The sequence below is a fragment of the Macrobrachium nipponense genome, chromosome 25 (genome assembly GCF_015104395.2).
Source record: "Macrobrachium nipponense isolate FS-2020 chromosome 25, ASM1510439v2, whole genome shotgun sequence".
Taxonomy (NCBI): domain Eukaryota; kingdom Metazoa; phylum Arthropoda; class Malacostraca; order Decapoda; family Palaemonidae; genus Macrobrachium; species Macrobrachium nipponense.
The window spans coordinates 77,699,384-77,720,724 of record NC_087214.1 but is presented as its reverse complement, the minus strand read 5'-3'; the positions used below and the strand labels follow the sequence as shown (position 1 = coordinate 77,720,724).

Below are 21,341 nucleotides of genomic sequence, written 5' to 3'. Positions count from 1 at the left end.
CACATAATAATAATAATAATAATAATAATAATAATAATAATAATAATAATAATAATAATAATAATAATAATAATACAGCCAACTAAGAGGGGAAGACACCACCAGAAATTCCTGAAGCCGAACCAAGTAAGAGACTCTGGGAAAACATATGGAGCAATCCGGTATCACACAACAAACATGCAACATGGCTCCAGGAAGTCAAGGAAGAAGAAAACAGGGAGAATAAAACAAGATTCACAGAGATCACGACAGACACAGTCAGACACCAACTAAAGAAAATGCCAAACTGGAAAACCCCAGGTCCCGATGAAGTCCATGGATACTGGCTCAAAAACTTCAAGGCCCTACACCCACGAATAGCAGAACAACTCCAGCATTGTATCTCAAATCACCAAGCACCCAAATGGATGACCACAGGAAGAACATCCTTAGTACAAAAAGACAAGAGTAAGGGAAATATAGCCAGTAACTACAGGCCTATCACCTGCCTACCAATAATGTGGAAGTTACTAACAGGTATCATCAGTGTTAAAGGCTATACAAACTACCTAGAGGAGACAAACACCATCCCTACAACAGAAAGGCTGCGAAGGAAGTGTAGGGGCACAAAAGACCAGCTCCTGATAGACAAAATGGTAATGAAGAACAGTAGGAGAAGGAAAAACCAACCTAAGCATGGCATGGATAGACTATAAGAAAGCCTTCGACATGATACCACACACATGGCTAATAGAATGCCTGAAAATATATGGGGCAGAGGAAAATACCATCAGCTTCCTCAAAAATACAATGCGCAACTGGAATACAATACTTACAAGCTCTGGAATAAGACTAGCAGAGGTTAAGATCAGGAGAGGGATCTTCCAGGGCGACTCACTGTCCCCACTACTCTTCGTAGTAGCCATGATTCCCATGACAAAAGTACTACAGAAGATGGATGCCGGGTACCAACTCAAGAAAAGAGGCAACAAAATCAACCATCTGATGTTCATGGACGACATCAAGCTGTATGGTAAGAGCATCAAGAATATAGATACCCTAATCCAGACTGTAAGGATTGTATCTGGGGACATCAGAATGGAGTTTGGAATAGAAAAATGCGCCTTAGTCAACATACAAAAAGGCAAAGTAACAAGAACTGAAGGGATAAAGCTACCAGATGGGAGCAACATCAAACACATAGATGAGACAGGATACAAATACCTGGGAATAATGGAAGGAGGAGATATAAAACACCAAGAGATGAAGGACACGATCAGGAAAGAATATATGCAGAGACTCAAGGCGATACTCAAGTCAAAACTCAAACGCGGAAATATGATAAAAGCCATAAACACATGGGCAGTGCCAGTAATCAGATACAGCGCAGGAATAGTGCAATGGACGAAGGCAGAACTCCGTACCATAGATCAGAAAACCAGGAAACAAATGACAATACACAAAGCACTACACCCAAGAGCAAATATGGACAGACTATACATAACACGAAAGGAAGGAGGGAGAGGACTACTAAGTATAGAGGACTGCGTCAACATTGAAAACAGAGCACTGGGCAATATCTGAAAACCAGTGAAGACGAGTGGCTAAAGAGTGCATGGGAAGAAGGACTAATAAAGTAGACGAAGACCCAGAAATATACAGAGACAGGAGAAAGACAGAAAGAACAGAGGACTGGCACAACAAACCAATGCACGGACAATACATGAGACAGACTAAAGAACTAGCCAGCGATGACAATTGGCAATGGCTACAGAGGGGAGAGCTAAAGAAGGAAACTGAAGGAAGGAATGATAACAGCGGCACAAGATCAGGCCCTAAGAACCAGATATGTTCAAAGTACGATAGACGGAAATAACATCTCTCCCATATGTAGGAAGTGCAATACGAAAAATGAAACCATAAACCACATAGCAAGTGAATGCCCGGCACTTGCACAGAACCAGTACAAAAAGAGGCATGATTCAGTGGCAAAAGCCCTCCACTGGAGCCTGTGCAAGAAACATCAGCTACCTTGCGTAATAAGTGGTACGAGCACCAACCTGAGGGAGTGATAGAAAACGATCAGGCAAAGATCTCTGGGACTATGGTATCAGAACGGATAGGGTGATACGTGCAAATAGACCAGACGTGACGTTGATTGACAAAGTCAAGAAGAAAGTATCACTCATTGATGTCGCAATACCATGGGACACCAGAGTTGAAGAGAAAGAGAGAAAAAAGGGAAAAAATGGATAAGTATCAAGATCTGAAAATAGAAATAAGAAGGATATGGGATATGCCAGTGGAAATCGTACCCATAATCATAGGAGCACTAGGCACGATCCCAAGATCCTTGAAAAGAAATCTAGAAAAACTAGAGGATGAAGTAGCTCCAGGTCTCATGCAGAAGAGTGTAATCCTAGAAACGGCACACATAGTAAGAAAAGCGATGGACTCCTAAGGAGGCAGGATGCAACCCGGAACCCCACACTATAAATACCACCCAGTCGAATTGGAGGACTGTGATAGAGCAAAAAAAAAAAAAAATAAATAATAATAATAATAATAATTGCAATGTTAAGGTTATTCGGAATTTTAACGTTTTTTTTCTGTTTTCGTATATTTTATCGTCGACCACAAATCATTGCACGAAAAAAGACAATGCATTGCAATTCTCTCTCTCTCTCTCTCTCTCTCTCTCTCTCTCTCTCTGTATCTGTATCAAGATACTACTATTCCGTTGGCGTTATTCCTTCTTGGTACTTACGTTAGCACTCTCTCCTGGCACTGAGCCAGACTGACCTCCTGTAGCCATAACCTATCTGTTAAAATCTTCTTTCACAGAGCAACGATCTGCTGACAACTATACCGTACATTCTGCGAAGTCTCCATCGCTCGTCCACCCAAGAGCTACCCACTTGTCCATGGCTGACGAAGAACCTCTGAAGGCATTGAAGGTAAAAGCAAATGCATTTATCGTCTTCTTCGGCCCCAACACCGCCTGACGCACCGTCTCATGCGCTTCGTCCTTCACAAATCTCCACTTCTTCTGAACTACTATCCTCCCAAGGATAGGAAGAAACACATTTCTATGCCATTACCATCTCCATTTCATCATTATCTCATCTCCGCATGGCAATCCGTAACCTCCTTTATGGAGTCATTTTTAACTCTGACCTGCCATCTGACTCCTAATATTCTTCTCGAAGCTTTATTTTTAAGTCGACTAAACCTCTTATGTACGTAGAGTCTCACTGTCATTCTTTGATCCATGTTCGTACAGCCATGCAGATCCTGCAATACTTATATATGGCATAATCTCTCTTTTGTATGCAATTGAGTCTGGTTTTCAGTCCTTATTCTGCCAGTCCATTGCTTGACTTGTCTTTTTGAGCACTGAAAAATGTGCAATAGATATTTTTTCTACGGCCTACTGTTTTTCAGATGTATTGCAACTCAATCGTGGTGACACTGAAAGAATGATCTGAAATCTAAAATCTTTATGGAAATATTGTTTTACGAATAAGACATTTAGAACCAATTGAACGTCCTCTACTGCAGGGGTTCGTAACCTCTCGATGCCTCCAGAACCCCCAATGAATTGCCCAATGTGGTTCCATACCCTTTGCCTAAGTCCACTTCAGTCCTATTTGTTGACAATACAACTTAATATACTTAGTTTGATACATACTTTAGGTATGAATAGCTAGGAATAGAACAGACAAGAACATCAAAAGCATTTGTAGATTTATAGTTACTTATTTACAAAATGTACCCATGTATACATCGACACAATAAAATCAAATATATTACAAAATATCCGGAGATCAAGTCCCATACCCCTTGGATGGGAATGAGACTTTTTGGCGTAGCCCGTTTGGCGTCGCTGTTTCGGCTTGGCCGATTCGGCGTTGCCGATTTGGCATATAGAAATTTTCGGCGGAGAGACTGTTAGGCGTCAAATGACTACTTTGTCGCTGTAAACGACATTTAGCCATCAAATAGATACTTCGTCGTTATAGCGCAATTAGCTCTCATTTTAACAATTGTTTAACAATTGAACAATTGTTTTTTTTTGAACATTTTACTTTTTGGTAGCTTTAGAATTTTCAGTCGTCTAAGCCCTATTGTACGAAATGGAAGGAGATATTTTAACAAAACGTGGAAGAAGCAAAGTGATTCACGATGGATACCTTTTCATTTTTGATGCAACGAGCAAGAGTGATTCAGAATTAAAATTCTGGCGATGTGAACAGAAAGATCGGTGTAAAGTAAGATTACATATGAAGGATGGAAAAGTGATTCGCCAGTTGAATCAACATACCCATGAACCATCTGCTGCAAAAGTAGAAGTTGAAAAGCTGAAAAAAAATATTAAGAAAAGAAGTGCTGAAACGCTGGAGCCACCAACCGTTGTAGTAAATGAATGTTTAACTGGCGCCTCTCAAGCAGCTTTAGCCATAGGGCCTGACTTGCCTGCAATGCGAAAACTTATTACTTGGAAACGAAAATTATTAAACAAAGCGCCAGCTAACCCAACTCATTTGGAGCAATTAGTTATACCCGAGTCCTATACACTGTATGTTCCCCAACTGGGTATGGGAGAAAAATTCCTATTGGGAGACACAGGAGAAGGCAATAATAGAATTTTAATATTTGGAAGAATAAGCTGGCTTCAGCATTTAGTCTTCTCAGAAATTTGGTTTGCCGACGGAACTTTCACCATTGCGCCAACTCTTTTTCATCAAGTATATGTTATATCGGCTAAGAAGCATGATGGAGATATTCCTATAGTTTATGCTCTTCTTCCTAACAAACAAAGATTAACTTATTCTCGTTTATTTGAATTCCTGAAGGGTATTGCTCATAATTACGAAATGAAAAATTAATTCCAAAGGTTAAAAAAACTGTACTAAATTTTATTTTTCTAAATAATGTATTTTCATTTCAAGTTTTTAACTCGCATTATCCCATTATTGTTTTAATAGGATCCTTTATTCTCTATGTGAATAAAATTTATATTTTTTTCCAATTCAAGTTTTTTATGTACATTATTCCACAAGTCTTTTAATAATATAAAAATTTGTACTGTTTTATTTTTCTGAATAAAGTTCAGAAAGGACGTGTTGCACATCTAGAAAAATTAATCGAACAAAGACGTCGAAACAATATGACGCCTAAACGGCTACGCCATTGGCCAAGCCGAAACGGCAGCGCCATGTGAGCTATGCCGAAACGTAGCAAACCCCCCTTGGATACCCTCAGCATGTGGTTCCCATACCCCTAGGATACCCCCAGAATGTGGTTCCCATACCCCTTCGATACCCCCTGCATGTGGTTCCCATAGCCCTTGGATACCCTCAGCATGTGGTTCTCCATAGCCCTTGGATACCTCCAGCATGTGGTTCCCATACCCCTTGGATACCCCAAGCATGTGATTCCCATAGCCCTTGGATAGCCCCTGCATGTGGTTCCCATAAGCCGTGGGAGACCCCCTCTTATGAACCCCTGCTCTAGTAGATTATGTTAGGTATGGCAGTGATGACTGAATATAGAATTCAGTTCCTCTAACGAAATCATTAACAACCCCTTTAAAGGTGGAGGAGGAAGAAAAAATTCAGCACATGACGCTGAGCCGGGAAGAAGCGAACAAGATGCTGTGGTCGAAACGTCGCTTCCGGAGGGATGGAGTGAGGAGAACTCCTAGGGAGGAGTGCTGCAGGATCGAAAATGAACAACCCAGACACTGCAACTTCGAGGAAGTGGCCGAATATTGCATTGAACTGGTAAGAAGACTCTCCAGTGAGTTCACCTTCGACTTCATAGAGGACTCTCATTTTCTGACTATCTTCAGATTTGCAATAAACAGTTCCCCTGTGTCTTGGAACCTTACATGTTCTAGGTATAAGAGGAGAAATTTAAGTTTCAACACTCTCTGGTCCTTTATTGGAAATTTTCCTTCTCATTCCTGAGAATTTGTGCATACATTAAATACAAATAAATCTAAATAAATATTAAATATATATATATATATATATATATATATATATATATATATATATATATATATATATATATATATATATAAAATATACATGTACACACATATTCATATATATATATATATATATATATATATATATATATATGTGTGTGTGTGTGTGTGTGTGTGTGTGTGTGTATATATATATATATCTTCTTCTTTCCCACCGTTATCCCTACACTAAGGGTCGGTTGCCTGATATACCTTTCTTTACAACATTAGGCATGGTTTATTATTTGGCAAAGGGTGTTTTTTATGACCACATGCCCTTGCTGTCATCAACCACAGTTACTGGCGGTGGGCCTCGCCTTTGACTAAACAGTCCACGGGCAAGGCAGCAGTTTTGACAGGTATTGGCGGTGGCCTAGCCTTTTACTGAAAGAGTAACACCCTACCACAGGGTGGGTATATATATATATATATATATATATATATATATATATATATATATATATATATATATATATATATCTAATAAAAGGAGCCCATAAAAAACACCAAAATGTAGAGAGAAAAGTACTATATTTCAGAGACTGCTGTCTCTCTCTTCAGGTATATGAATGAGAAAAGTTCCAGGAAATCTGGGGAACAAATTCGTAAGGCTGGAAAAAGAATTTGAACTAATTCGCAAGCAACTTTCATCTTTAAAGTATCCTGACCATATAATTGAGAAAGCAATTCAAAAAGCAAACATAATTTTCTACCGACCCCCTAAAGACAAGACCAGAGACACACCCAACAATAAAATAAAAATTCCCCACCTGGAGACGATTAAGAGAGTAACTCACACCCTTGGGAAATCCAACCCTTTTGCATTTACCTACCCAAATACCTTAGCCAAATCCCTGATTAACGTCCAACAAAAGACATCGCCCAAAGACTCTGGGGTATATGAGATCCCATGCCAAGACTGTGACCAATCTTACATCGGATTTACAGGTAAATCACTTCCCCAGAGATTAATACAACACAAACGGTCAGTTAGGTATGGACAACAGAACTCGGCTATTTTCAATCATATAAATGAACATAACCATAGAATAAACTGGAATATGTCACGTGTAATTTATAGCAGCAAACTGCCGGTACAAGAGTCAAATGATGGAATCGGCCTTAATAAAAGAGAAGCAGGTAATGAACATCTCAAAAGGGAATTGGACATCAGACATCGTCGTTCATTCAAGCAACGCTTAAGAAGATTAAAGGAAGATTATCAGCGGGGGTGACCTAAATGGGCTTACTTGTGGACGAATCTCTTGGTATAAATACACCTTTTCTGTAAACTTTTCTCATTCATATACCTGAAGAGAGAGACAGCAGTCTCTGAAATATAGTACTTTTCTCTCTACATTTTGGTGTTTTTATGGGCTCCTTTTATTAGATGGAATTCTGTTGTTACAGAACACTTTTACCAGTCATATATATTATATATATATATATATATATATATATATATATATAATTATATATATTTATAATATATTATATATATATATAGGAAAGGAAGCCCCAATATAAACCTTAAGGAAAAGGGTCATAGTTTATTACAATACGAGACGTTTCATGCTGACGTCAGCACATCCTCAGTCTCCAGTTAATAATAATATAAGCAAAATACATCATATTCATTAAATTACACATAAAAAATAAAAGAAAAAGTTACAAAAAAATTAAAACTATGTACAAAATCTAAAGTAAAAAAGGAGGAAAAGATAAAAAAAATAAAAAATTAAAAAATTATAATTGATAATAACCTATTCGAGAGCAGAGAAAAGAAGGAATGACAGCGAAACGGGCCACACACACCAAAATTAACTCAGGCCAGAGAGAGAGAGAGAGAGAGAGAGAGAGAGAGAGAGAGAGAGAGGCGCGGCAGAGGCATTTGCATTCAAAATGGGAGATAGGTGGTTTATATATAACGATTCAAGCGTAGTCAAGTATGTAGTTTGGCTGGTAGTGCCAATAATGGAAAATTGGCTCTTTTAGATGGGAATTTTGCATTTAGATGCGTGTATTCTGATATTTGAAAATTCAGGGTTCGAAATTCTAGATGCTGTCCTATCTCCCACTTTGAATGAAAATACCTCTGCCGCGCCTCTCTCTCTCTCTTTGGCCCTTGTTTCTTTGGGCGTGTAATGTGTGGCCGTTTCGCTGCCATTCCTTCTCTTCTCTGTTCTCGAATAGGTTATTACTAATTTCAATTTTAAAAACATTTATATATATTTTTCTTTATCTTTTCCCCCTTTTTTCTTTAGATTTTGTACATAGTTTTAATTTTTTTTGTAATTTTTTTATTTTTTTATGCGTAATTTAATGAATATGATGTATTTTGCTTATATTATTATTAATTGGAGACTGAGGATGTGCTGACCTCAGCATGAAACGTCTCGTATTGTAATAAACTATGACCCTTTTCTTTCTGGTTTATGTTCGGCCTTCCTTTGCTGCTATTGTTCTCGAAGATTTCCTGTCTCTGAAATATAGTACTTTTCTCTCTATATTTTTTGGTGTTTTTTATGGGCTCCTTTATCAATATATATATATATATATATATATATATATATATATATATATATATATATATATATATATATATATATATATATACACATACATACATAAGCTCTGTGTCGAACTCGATGGAGACATCAAAGCCAAGTTCGAGGGAAGAATGTAATTCACTCAGTTTCATGACATCACTTTTCCCTTTCCATTGTGGGTAATACTGAATTGGTCACATAAATTGCACTATATTGACTTCAATATAATGAACCCGCATAGCGAAAAACCCAAGAAAATGTCAAGCTATTGTCATAAATATCATTTCATTGCCAGACACCTAAACCGAAATAAGTTAATATGTAATAGAGATGGAAAATAATTAAGGTACCAACAAATTCATTCATTTAAGAGGCAACAAGTGGTGAGAGCAGTTTTTGGTGATGCCTTGTTCAACTTTAAATGATTCATCGGTCAGCTGCGGTGAATAAAAACACCGATTCATTGGTGAATGATTCATCCTCTTTTTCCAGGTGGCCATAAGAGGAAAATATTAATTCTGCTACAACCCAATCAATCAATGTTAAGCTTTGTTTCGGCGATACAGTTGCTCTTCCGACAGCAGTTCCATTCATCTGCTCTCTTGAAATTTCATCCATTTTCAGGTTCATTCTTTGAAAAATGTGAGAGTTATTGTGCATTTTCATTTCTTGCAGCGTCCCGGCGTCAACACCTGCGACAGCTCCAGGTAGGAGGTCTGAAGGATCATCCCGTCCATGTTACACCTGACATGAGATGTTTCAAGTCGATTTACAGTCTTCGAGATTGCAACATGACTTTCGTGATGTAGAATGACCTACTAAAGCTGTCTTTTGTCTTTCCTCACAGTCAACTGAAATATTTTTTGCCTTACCTTTCCTTACCTTTAGCTAAATTAATCTTTTGTCTCAGTTTTAAATTCAACATTCGTCTGCCTTGCCCTTAGTTCAGCCAATGGCTTCTGTTTATCTTTCCATTAACATTCACAAAGGTTTGTGTTGTCTTACCCTCGGCTGAAACTTTCGATCGTCCCACCTTCATCTTCCACTGAATCTTTCTATTGACTTCCCGCTACTTTCTTTAGTCACACTCTCTTTCAGCTAGGGATTTTTTTTGACACTTTTACCTTCAGCTAAAGGTTCCTTTCTTCTCAGCCTTGCCTGCAGCTAAAGATTCCTTTTAACTCAACCTTGCATCCGGCAAATGGTTCCATTTATTTCAGCCTGGCCGTCAGCTAAAGGTTCCTTTGTCTCACCCTTGCCTTCAGCTAAAGGTTCCTTTTACCCTTCCAAGCAGCTGAAGGTTCCTTCTGTCTGAACCTTTGCCAAACGTTCTAGTGTTTTACCTTTACACGCAACAGCATCTAGGCATTTTCGAACTATAAACATCTTGCATTATTGGCGATTCTTGTCAACGTTTTCGAAAAATTGTTCGATACAGCAGTTATTCGTCAAATAAATGCTTTTGAGATTACCGCATATTATTTCGTCCTTGAAAATCCCGTGAGATCTAATTTTTAGGGAAATTCCTCCCTTTGCTGTTTGTGACGGATGTGAAAGAAATACAATAAATAATATTGTAACATTGAGGGACTTGAATTACCTGTTCTTCTAATTCGCTCTTTGTCTCTGTCTCTCTCTCAGACACACACATATAGACACATACATACACACACACACACACGCACACACACACACACACACACACACACACACACATATATATAATATATATATATATATATATATATATATATATATATCTATATATATGATATATATATAATGAATGGTGGTCATCGACCTTGCGAGCCCAGTGCTTTATCACTGACCTTAGACCACCTAAATATATATATATATATATTTATATATATATATATATATATATATATATATATATATATATATATATATATATGTGTGTGTGTGTGTGTGTGGTGTGTGTGTGTGTGTGTGTGTGTATGTATTATATAGTATTAATGGGTAAATATTTGACAAAGCCTGGTTTTTCATATCATCTAATAGGAAATGTGGACCTAAGAAATCGAACTGACATCTTTTCTTCACATTCCTTGGCGACTTTCTCTAATACGAGTGAAAGCGGTTTTGTCTTTGGCAGGACGCGGAGGAAAGACCGTTTTCTTCGCTCTGAATACAGACAGCGTCTGAACAAACTTCGTTAAGAAAACTGAATACGTTCCCTCAGAAAGCCCTGAATATTAGGAGCCACAAAATGCTTCCTATCCCTGACAGAGTAAATACATGATGAGCTTGGGAACGATCAGAGACATCGGATATCTGATTTTTTAAGTCCTTGTGACAACAGTGAAGGAATCTTCGATATGTCAATTGTTCGTTCAGAAGTACGTTAAGCAAGCGATTTTTAGTAAAGCAGTTAATTTTTCGGCAGTGTGGAGACGAGGTGAACATGGAGCATGTCTCCAGGATATGACTCGTTACAGATGAAAGAAAAGAAGTAGAATTTTGTACGCATTTTGAGATTTAGGTCGAGAATATCATATAGTACATACTTGCAGGAATACTGATACAGTTGTCTATAGGCGTGTGTGTGCGTGTGTTCTGTTTGCATAATGGGAGAGCTTTCGAAGAGGGTACAGGAATCCAAGAGTTTCACTGTAGTATATGAAACTCGACGAAAGGAAACTCCAATTTTTCAAAGCATTCACGGCACTTTCTTTACATAATGAGGGGAAGAGAGATAATAAGAAATCAGCATAATTCTTTTCTAGTCCTTTTAATGACGCCAAAAAACATGTTCAACTTGCTGTCCAGAAAAAACAAAATAATGATGCCATGGTTACATCAAGCAGACACGAAATGTCCTCAGATCACTTTGGGTATCTGATTCACTACATAATTTAGAATAGAAATTTACAGGCATTGTATCAAAAGAATATTATTTATCAACCACTGCAAAAATGACATTGATAGTAATATGTATCTGATGTTGGAAACGTTGGTCTCTACAGAATAATTCTGGGGAACACAAGAGGCCTCACACTCCCTTCTGCACCTCAACCCCAACAACGGCCGCCTAGGGAAGGACCAAGTATACCTTCAAAGTAGGTGCGTAAGAAAGATTCTCCTCTCGCGCAAATCTGAGCTCCCTGTTTAGCTTAGAAGCAAAATGCTTCTTTGTCAATAACCGAATGTTTATGTACTTTTAAAATGAGAACATTATGAAATAATATTCTCATTCGGTTCCTTCTTTTGAGAAATCCCTTCTAATTCTCTTTCCTTTTATAATTCTGGAAGTATATTTTGATGCAATTTGCACCATAATCTGGCAACATTATAAAAGGCACGAGCCACTACGCGAGCTGGAACCCGGCACTGATGTCTACCCTACCTACCTGATCCCCTACCTACCCCGCCCCACCCGAAGCGGGAAAACAGGTTTGCAGGAGGAGGGTGGATATCTCCACTACCCACCCATTTCCCTACCTACCTGGCCCCTCACCCAGGGTGGGGAAATTGATTTGCAGGGGGTGGGCGGCTGTGTCATGTCTCGCCTACTACTACTCGGGGAGGACAAAAAAAAATACCCACTCGGATCTTATCATTATAAAACTATATTAAAAGGAATTATAATAAAAATAATTGCAATAAACTGTGCCAAACCATTAGTAAACATTTTTCCTCATTAAACTAATTTGAAATCCTTTAAAATTTTTCTTCCTTTATTTGAATAAATGGTGGTCAAATGCATCAATCTCTTTTCTTTACTTAATGATATTGTATTATACGGGTAGCTATGAAATCAAAAGGATGGAATATTTGAATTGAAAATAAAAAAAAACCCTGAGTTTGTTTATCTGTCACAGTTGCTCGAGCTGTCTAAGATTCAAGCAGAGAGTTTCTTGATGGATGTACAGAAACTGCTCGACCAAATATGAAGAAAACGCTAAGTACAAAATGGCAGTCTTGTCAAAGACTCCAAACAATAACGAGGAAAATATTTTTTATACTGATTGTCAATTGCAACGATTATATCCATATTATATTTGCGAGGGAAATAAAGACATTAATAAACTTTGACCTTGTAGGTACTCCTTCACCCAAAACATTTACATTCAACGGCCAGTTGTGATATATTTTATATACATATAAAAAACAGGTATTCTGTAATTTGATTGAAATGGTACAAAATTATGTGATATAAATATATGTCAATAAAGCAGAATTTTATTGGATTAAAGACAAATAATAGGATGCAAATTCCAAATGATGAGTGATTTGAATTCAGACATCCAGTTGGACCAAAACATTCAGTGGCAACACAGTTCCGGATCTTATCATCTTGTGTTCTCTTCCTGCAATCGCTCATCTACGCCAGTTTTTTTTGAATTTTTATAATATTCTGACAATCCTAGATTAGATACAGAAATTAGTCACTAACTTTGATCACATTGGTGCTGTCGTTTCTAAATCAAGCTGAACTTATGTTAAAAAGGACTCATGCTTATGAGAAGTACGTCAAATCTGACTCATACGATTTGTACATTACATACAATATTACTCTCAAAACCTGATTGTCTTTAACGTGAAATACTTCAAGATACCAAAAGCATTACAATCAAAGGTGCGTATTACAACTTATTTCAGCGTTTTAGACTTTTGGGAAAATCCTTCTAAAACAGACTAAATATCGATATTCGCGCATCGGTTTTTTTTTTACTATCTCTGTTACCTCTGACCCAACAGTGTGCAACTGTGTGCATTAGGCTTAACTAATTGTCTCATTTTCAGAGCTACCTGAACCACAATGGCGGCATGAAACCTTTACCTGCCTATATGCACACACAGAGACAGAGTGATTTGCACACTAGGACGATATCAATTTAATAAGAAAACGAGCCTAATACACCAACAAAAGAAGGTTAGATGCATACATAAAAGTAAACGCGAAAGTAAACCAATCTTACAGTATACACGCTCGAACTAAAGAGGACATAATTCACTAACATAGTTAATATGTATATATGCATAGGGAGCCTGGAGTCCTCTCCCCCCCCCCCCCCCCGCGCCCTTTTGCATCTGCATACTTCCCTAAGCCTCTCTTGACCAGGAGTCCTCCCCCCGGAATCTGCCATTCTTCCCGAAGTCTCTCTGGATAAGAATCTCCTGGGTAGCGAGAAATCATCTTCCTATGGGTTAGCAGTGGTTCCCGATGTGGGGTGTACGCCCCATCAGAGGGTAATTTGATTTTCATAGTGGGGGTGGGGGGTGTGAATTCAAGACTGTTTAAACCAATTTGAGGGCCTTTCAGGATTCCTCCACGTGAATATATAAGAACTGTATATCACAACAGGGGCCATCAGGATTTTAGAAGTGATTAAAGGGGCATGGCCAAAAAAAGGTTGGAAACCCTGGGTTAGACAATTCTAGTTTCGTCGTTTAAACAACTCGCTGCTTTAAGTATTGTGGAGTGACGTCATCAGTTCCCAGATATATCCAAGGTATATTTAGGGCAGATGACATTATCATCCAACTTTCAATGTCTTATAATGAACTTTGTAGGTAATTCCCATCCTATCATTTTTTTTTCTTTTTTTCCAAAGACAAATTCGAGTTTTCTTTAAATTATGGCATGTCAGGGACTAACCATTTTCCCTCTACGAATAGTACCATTGTTCCATGAAAGTATGCCCTCACGATACCAGTTTTGCTCAAACAAAAATATCCCGGAAACGCAACGAAACATATTCATGGCTCAGAATGACTAGACGGATGAAAGACGAAACCGCAGTCGGTTATCTTAAGTTGCCTTATGTCATCGAAAGACTGGATTGCCTCCTTCACAACTTGGAGGCCGTCCTCCACCCTCCCGAAAAGCCCCTTGATCATCTCGCCTGGATCGTCTCTGGTGCTGATGTAGAACTGCGAAGCCGAGGTTTCTGCCCGCTTCCCCCAGACGCTCCCAGCTCTCCAGGGGTCGCTCTTCTTCTCGTTTTCCATAGGGACAGGGACCAGAGGTGCCCCTCCTTCTCCTGTGTTCCTCGCGTAATCTCCTCCCCTGATGTGCTCCCTGTTTTGACCCTTGCCCCAGGTCTCGAGCAGTTTGGAATTAATGTAGGAAACTTCCTTCATCCCTGAGCACAACAGAGCGAAGTTCTTTGCCCTGGGATTGTCTGGTAGAAGCCTAATGTGAACTCTTCCCAAGACCTTTTCCTTGGATCCGATCTCGAGAAAAGACAGCATCGATTTTTCTTTCTGGGACATCAGCTCTTTATACTGCAATGAGAAACGAGTGCAATGGTTCATATCTATTTCTACAGAATCATTCGCTCTAGGATAAGTCTCTCTTAATGAAAAATATTGTCAAGAAGAGTTTTCCAAAGAATTTTTTATATATATAATTAAAGGGAACCTAAAATATATTATGGTATTAACGGTTCCTCAGTACTTCAAAAGTGAACTTCATGTTGTATACTTTGTTCTATGTTTAAGCTCAAAATCAAATAGTTGTGTTTTGCTATCTACAGAAATTACAAAGAAATAACTAACCATAATTATAAGAATTGTAGGTAGCAAGAAAACATTATATTTGTCACCATATGTACATTACAACTATAAAACCCGAGTCAAGACAAGTGGAACGCACATACCCCGATGGTGCGGGCATTCTGAGGAGGAAGTTTGTTCAAGAGGCAATGCAAGTAGAGGTGATTCCCCCGATAAGAAATCTTGGCGCAGGAAACCTGACCTCGTCCACGCTGAACAGCAAAGAGCAGCTCTTGTTCTGCTAAGAGTCTTATATCCTCTCCCATCTGCAGCACGATGTCACCCTTTTTTAGACAACAAAAAAGTTAAAAATGAGCTTATCCGCGAGCTACTTGAACTCTTCCTTTTATGCCCTTGGGTACCCGTACCCCACAATCGTAATGTACGTTAAGGTCAGGAGCTGAATGCACGTACACAGTAATAGCTTCAAATGTAATGATTTTAGTTTTCTGTAAAAGGAAATTATTAACATGACTTTGTCTGTCCGCCCTGAAATCTTAAAAACTACCGAGGCTAGAGGGCTGCAAATTGGTATGTTGATCATCCACTTTCCATTCATCAAACATACCAAATTGCAACCCTCTGGCCTCAGAAGTTCTTTATTTTCATTCAAGGTTAACCATGGCACATACGTCTGGCACCGCCGAGTCCAATTCCGAGCGCTGCCTGGTCGTAGCTGAGGGTATCATACTGCAGCACATCGAGTGTTTCATACGCTGTACAGAAAACTTTCTTGTGCCGAAGCGAAGTTTTTACTCGTTTTATTTTAGAAAACCTTCGAATACTGAGAGATCCTATATAACTGTACTAAACACCATCTTAACAGGGACTTCACGTTAAGAGCGCACAGAGATGCAGCTTAGGCAGTGTTGAGAATTTTGTTCAAAACCTCTGGTAAGGATGAGTCTTTTGCTTTCTGTTTTGTTCATTTTAATTTTTTTTTTTACGTTTATTGCGACTGGCTTAGGTAACGAAGGCTGTCTTGGATGGGGTGTAATAATCACTGCCGTTGGATATAGATTCTTAGTCAACGGAGGGTGAATATAAGACCGTTGAATATGAGAGAGAGAGAGAGAGAGAGAGAGAGAGAGAGAGAATAAATGTTATGCACATTGACGCCATATTTCTTTGACGATATATCTTTCACTCATCGAAAAAAAGGACAATCTATCTGTTCCTGTGCAATGGTGTGAAACAGCTTAGATAAAGGATGACTGACAATATATTATACTGATATTCTAAGAATATAACGGCAATTTCATAGGCAAATTGGAACTTTCGCTGGCTAACAGTTATTTTAATGTTTTGCGCTGACACATCTGTTATACAATTACCATAGTTAACAATAAAGCCAGACAAAAAGACTATTACGTATTTCATGAATTAAATTCGTGAACGTTTTGTTTTTTTTCGAAATCTTCGACATAATTGATGTTCGAGTTTCTAGACCAAATCCTCCGACTGTGAGAGTCTCTCATTTACATCCCTAGGCTAAAGACTAGTCAAATTACCCAAGGCAAGTCAGTTTCTGGGCCATATGGCAATTTTCCACCAAATACCCAACTGGATGCACCAATTTATTTGGAAACTATATTTCAGTACCGATACAGAGTAGTTAAATGTTGTGCTTTCCCAGGTTTTAGGGGACAATGAATCAGAAGAATGGTTTCAAAGATAGTAACTAAACTTGGTTTTTTTCCCATCTGTCCACCCGCCTGTGGTGCCTGCGCATAGTAACACTGCGTCCCTGTCTTTAAATAATTACTCTATGTAGTTTTAGGTAAATAAAAGGATACCTGGGTGTAAATTTGCAAATGAAAAGTGTTTTAATAATTTACTGTATGCAAATTGCACCGTTAATATTCGAAATAGGATATTGTTCTTATTGTTGAATGTAACCTGCCTTTAAGGTGTGGTGAATGGAACAGCCAGACGCAGTGGCGGGAAAAGTGCTTCTCTCGCTGTTCACTATTGCAAGATGTTAACTTTATTGGACCACACCTACTCTGCTACTAAGCTACGTGTTACTTCATTACAAGTAAGTATATCTGTATATACTTTTAATTCTTATAAAGTGCGTTTTAGTACTTTTCCTGCCACTGCGTCTGGCTGTTCCATTCGCCACCCCGAAAAGGCAGGTTACATTCAACAATAATAACCATATCCTATTTCGAATATTAACGGTGCAATTCGCATAAAGTAAATTATTAAAACACTTTTCAGTTGCAAATGTACACCCAGATATCCTTTTATTTACCTAAAACTTACATATAACGTAACTATTTAAAGCCTGGGACGCAGTGTTACCATGCTCGTGCACCACAGGCAGGTGGACAAATGGAAAAAAACGGAGTATAGTGATAGTCAGCCTCTTACTTACCGTGATCACTTCAGGCAAGTTTAACTTTCTGCAGAATGTAGAACTCCGGAAGACTAAGTTGCCATTTATTTCTTCGGAGTTTATGATTTCGAGAATCAGGTTAACTTTGTCTTTCGTTGATTTGCAGACCTAAATTATGAAAAAGACAATTTTATTTTCAGAAGTGCAAATAAAAGAACAATATTATTTTGATTTTCTCACAGGCACGGTCACTTACCATTTTCCGTTCGCTGTATCAGGTTATTGTTAATTTATTGAAAGTTTAACCGTGAATGGTACATAACTTTAGTCTGATGTTCAGACAGACAGACATTGAAATTGAATAGGGTGATTACCTTTTCTGCATTTTTCAGTGCATCCTTATTTTCTGGAGGCAAATCATGATTCACCATCCATTCCTCAATCTCATGATGACACACGTCGGCCATCCCAAGAGAATTTGCAGCGTCTCCTGAAGTTTTTGCTTGTTCCAGTTCTTCAGACACGACCTGTAATTCCTTCCGTTTATTTTCTGATTCCAAAATTTGGCTGCGAATTCTATTACTCTCCCTCCCCAGCTCTTGGATGGCCATTTTGTTTAGGTGGACGAGCACCTGGAGCTTGGCCCTTAATTCGCACTCCACAGTCTCGATGGCAGCGTTCAAGTCTTCCTCCAACGGAGTTATCGTGTTCAGTCTGTCTTTCAGCTGACCTTCCCTGTCCTCACAGTCATTCACCAGTTGCTCTGTGGCATCTATGTATTCCTTCGTCATTCGTGCCATCCTCTTTGACATGGGATGGGATCCCTTGCCTCTGTCTGTCGAATCCTGGAACCTCATGAAATCCTCCACGCCATAGTTAATTTTGAAATGCTTAGCTGAGACGCCGCTGACATATTCGCGGCAAATGGGACAAAAACGAGGCACATGCGGAGCATTGTGTCAATGCAAGAGGTGCAGAGATGATGTGAGCACTGGAGATTTCGTGGTCGACGATCTTCCCCATTGAATTCCTGTTTGCAAACAGGACATTCTCTCGGATTGCGAAAGGTGTCCTGCAAATGAGAGAAACGACACTATTGACTCACAGAAGGTAAATGGCAGCAACGCCAACAATAATTAGTCCTAGATCTATCTCCAAGTCTGTATGTTGGTTAAATTATTTTCTAAGCAGAGCCTGCAACGTGAACAGAAGATATCATTGAAATCATCCCAACCACAATAATAAAGACAAACAGCTCCTTATGGCCTGTCCACACCAGCGGGCATGCCCGTCGGGCACTTCCCACTGCTTATATTTTCTATCGCTTATGGAGCAGTATTACCAGACAGTCACATCGTTCTGGCTCCTACTCGGTCGGTCAGTATATTGGAACGAGTTATGGGAACAGTGTTTGCCCGTCGGGCAGTGCCCACTACTGTGGATAGGGTTTTAGAGGAATGTGGAAGGTGTGGTCACCTTCCTTAGAACTGACATGCGAATTTTGCAGGTTTTCTCTTGCGATAATATAATATTAATGTAATAAGAAAGTGAGGAAAATAATAATGGGGCGTGGTACCAGTAACTGAAGAAACTCCTGAAGAATAGGTTGCTGGCTATGCCTCTCTTGATAGGAATGTAGTGATAGCTAAAGCAGTGAATGTATGAAAGTGAGAACACTGGTTGCCTATAATATGGTAAATTTGTATTCTGTCGTGTCTCTAATTATTAAAACATCAAGAAAAGGAATTTTGTTGTCTGTTTCCCATTCAACTTTAAATTTGATGCTGGGCACTAATACTTTTAATTCTGAAATTGCCCCATCTATTACCCTAAAATGTTAGAATTTTTCTCCCAGTCACATTAAACATTCAGAAGATTTTTGTCACAAATTCAGAGAAGCACACATACCCTTCACAACATAAAGCATTTAAGCCTTGACGTAGATTCCCTATTCACAAAAGTACCAGTGCAGGATGTTCTTCAGTTTTTGAAGGAAAAATTAGCCCCCTATTCAGATCATTTCCCATTGGCGCTTGACAAAATAACAAAGTTAGTTGAATTATGTGTATCTAATAACGTATTTTCATTCGGGGACTCATTCTATAAGCAAAAATTCGGGTGTAGTATGGGTTGTCCTTTAAGTTCTGTTTTAGCCAATCAATACATGGAATACTTTGAAACTACAGTAATAAATTCAATAAAACCCAAAAACATCCTGCGGATGAGATATGTAGATGATATTCTAACATTTTGGGATAATAGATGCAGCAATTTCAATAAATTCCTTTCAAAATTAAGTGCATTAGTGCCAAACATCAAATTTAAAGTTGAATGGGAAAAAGACAAAAAAAGTTCTTTTCTTAATGTTTTAATGATTAGAGACACAACAGAATACAAATTTACCATATATAGAAAACCAACGTTCTTGCTTTCATACATTCACTACTTTAGCTCTCACGACATTCCTATCGAGATAGGCGTAGCCAGCAACCGATTCTTAAGAGCCTTACGAATTTGTTCCCCAGATTTCCTGGAAAAAGAATTTGAACTAATTCGCAAGCATCTTTCGTCTTTAAGGTATCCTGACCATATAACTGAAAAAGCAATTCACAAAGCAAACGTAATTTTCTACCGACCCCCTCAAGACAAGACCAGAGAGATACCCAACAATGAAAATAAAATTCCACACCTGGACAGGATTAAGACGGTGACCCAGACTCTCGGAAAATCTAACCCTTTTGCATTTACTTACCCAAACACCTTAGCCAAATCCCTGATTAACGTCCAACAAAAGACATCCTCCAAGGACACAGGCGTTTACAAAATCCCATGACTGGACTGAGACCAATCTTACATCGGTTAATAATACAACATAAATAAATGGTCAGTTAGGTATGGACAACAGAACTTAGCTATTTTCAACCATAAAAATGAACATAACCACAGCATAAACTGGAATTTTTCACATATAAAGTTTTCATTCAACCAACGATTAAGAGGATTAAAGAAGGATTATCAGTGGGAATGATCAAAACTGGGTTAACTGTGGATGGATGTCTAGGTATAAATACCACCTTTTCTGAAACTTTTCTCATTCATCTACCTGAAGAGAGAGACAGTAGTCTCCGAAATACAGTATTTTCTCTCTATATTTGGAAGTTTTTATGAGCTCCTTTTATTAGATGGAATTCTGTTGCAATAGAAGATTTTTACCAGTCATATATATATATATATATATATATATATATATATATATATTATATATATATATATATATATTACATTTTCCTCCATTCATAACACATATTAGAGTGCTCCAGCAGGTATGAGAGATCTTTGTTACTCATTGAAAGCTTTCCAAATTCATCTATGCTCCTCGAACAGTCAGCACTATACATATAATTGACAAGTATGATAATTCACATAAGCATTTCGAACGGGCAGTACTATACTACATAGTATATTTATGGTAAGAATGCTATTTATATATGCACTTCGAACTGACAGTGCTGTAAACATATGTTAAAAGTATGCTATTTATATATTCACTTCGAACAGGTAGTATTATACATATATGATAAGTATGATATTCATACAAATGCACGTCGAACAGTCAGTACAATTAGTATAGTCACCCAATTGACATTCCTCGTTCGTTTTCTTCTTGGGACGCACGTATGCCTACGTTTTCTTTCGATGCACTGATAAATCATAAACAGGACAGATAGCGGTTAAATATCGTTAAATCCCTATCTACAGACAAGGAAAAATCACGTAGATTTGGTTACTAATGTATGTGCTCAAATTTCTTCCTCCTGGCCTTGTTGGTGGGAATGATGAACAACTGACGCGAAGTATTTACGCAATTGAGACGAACCAACAGTGATTTACGAATGTTATAAGTTTTCCGATCATA

General features: G+C 38.3%; 4 protein-coding genes across 6 annotated transcripts in view; 2 read left to right on the top strand and 2 right to left on the bottom strand.

Moving 5' to 3' along the window:
- The window catches only part of LOC135199563 (uncharacterized), a 118,454-nt gene extending 108,779 nt beyond the window's left edge, over positions 1-9,675 (top strand). The window contains exons 3-5 of the mRNA XM_064227726.1: positions 2,824-2,936; positions 5,577-5,765; positions 9,238-9,675. Of these exons, the coding sequence (XP_064083796.1) occupies positions 2,824-2,936; positions 5,577-5,765; positions 9,238-9,273 (338 nt within the window). The 3' untranslated portion in view covers positions 9,274-9,675. The remainder of the gene's footprint in view (positions 1-2,823; positions 2,937-5,576; positions 5,766-9,237) is intronic.
- Positions 1-21,341, bottom strand: part of LOC135199117 (uncharacterized) — a gene marked incomplete at its 5' end in the record, with an annotated part of 413,213 nt that overhangs the window by 179,117 nt on the left and 212,755 nt on the right. The window lies entirely within an intron of this gene.
- LOC135199560 (uncharacterized) overlaps positions 1-21,341 on the top strand; it is a 371,126-nt gene that overhangs the window by 191,102 nt on the left and 158,683 nt on the right. The window lies entirely within an intron of this gene.
- Positions 11,298-21,341, bottom strand: part of LOC135199558 (uncharacterized) — a 13,128-nt gene continuing 3,084 nt past the window's right edge. For all 3 annotated transcript variants that reach the window (XM_064227719.1, XM_064227720.1, XM_064227721.1), the window contains 4 exons: positions 17,800-18,497; positions 17,465-17,593; positions 15,189-15,368; positions 11,298-14,814 (listed from right to left, as the gene is read on the bottom strand). In XM_064227719.1, coding sequence (XP_064083789.1) covers positions 14,287-14,814; positions 15,189-15,368; positions 17,465-17,593; positions 17,800-18,282 — 1,320 coding nt within the window. In that variant the 5' untranslated portion in view covers positions 18,283-18,497 and the 3' untranslated portion in view covers positions 11,298-14,286. The remainder of the gene's footprint in view (positions 14,815-15,188; positions 15,369-17,464; positions 17,594-17,799; positions 18,498-21,341) is intronic.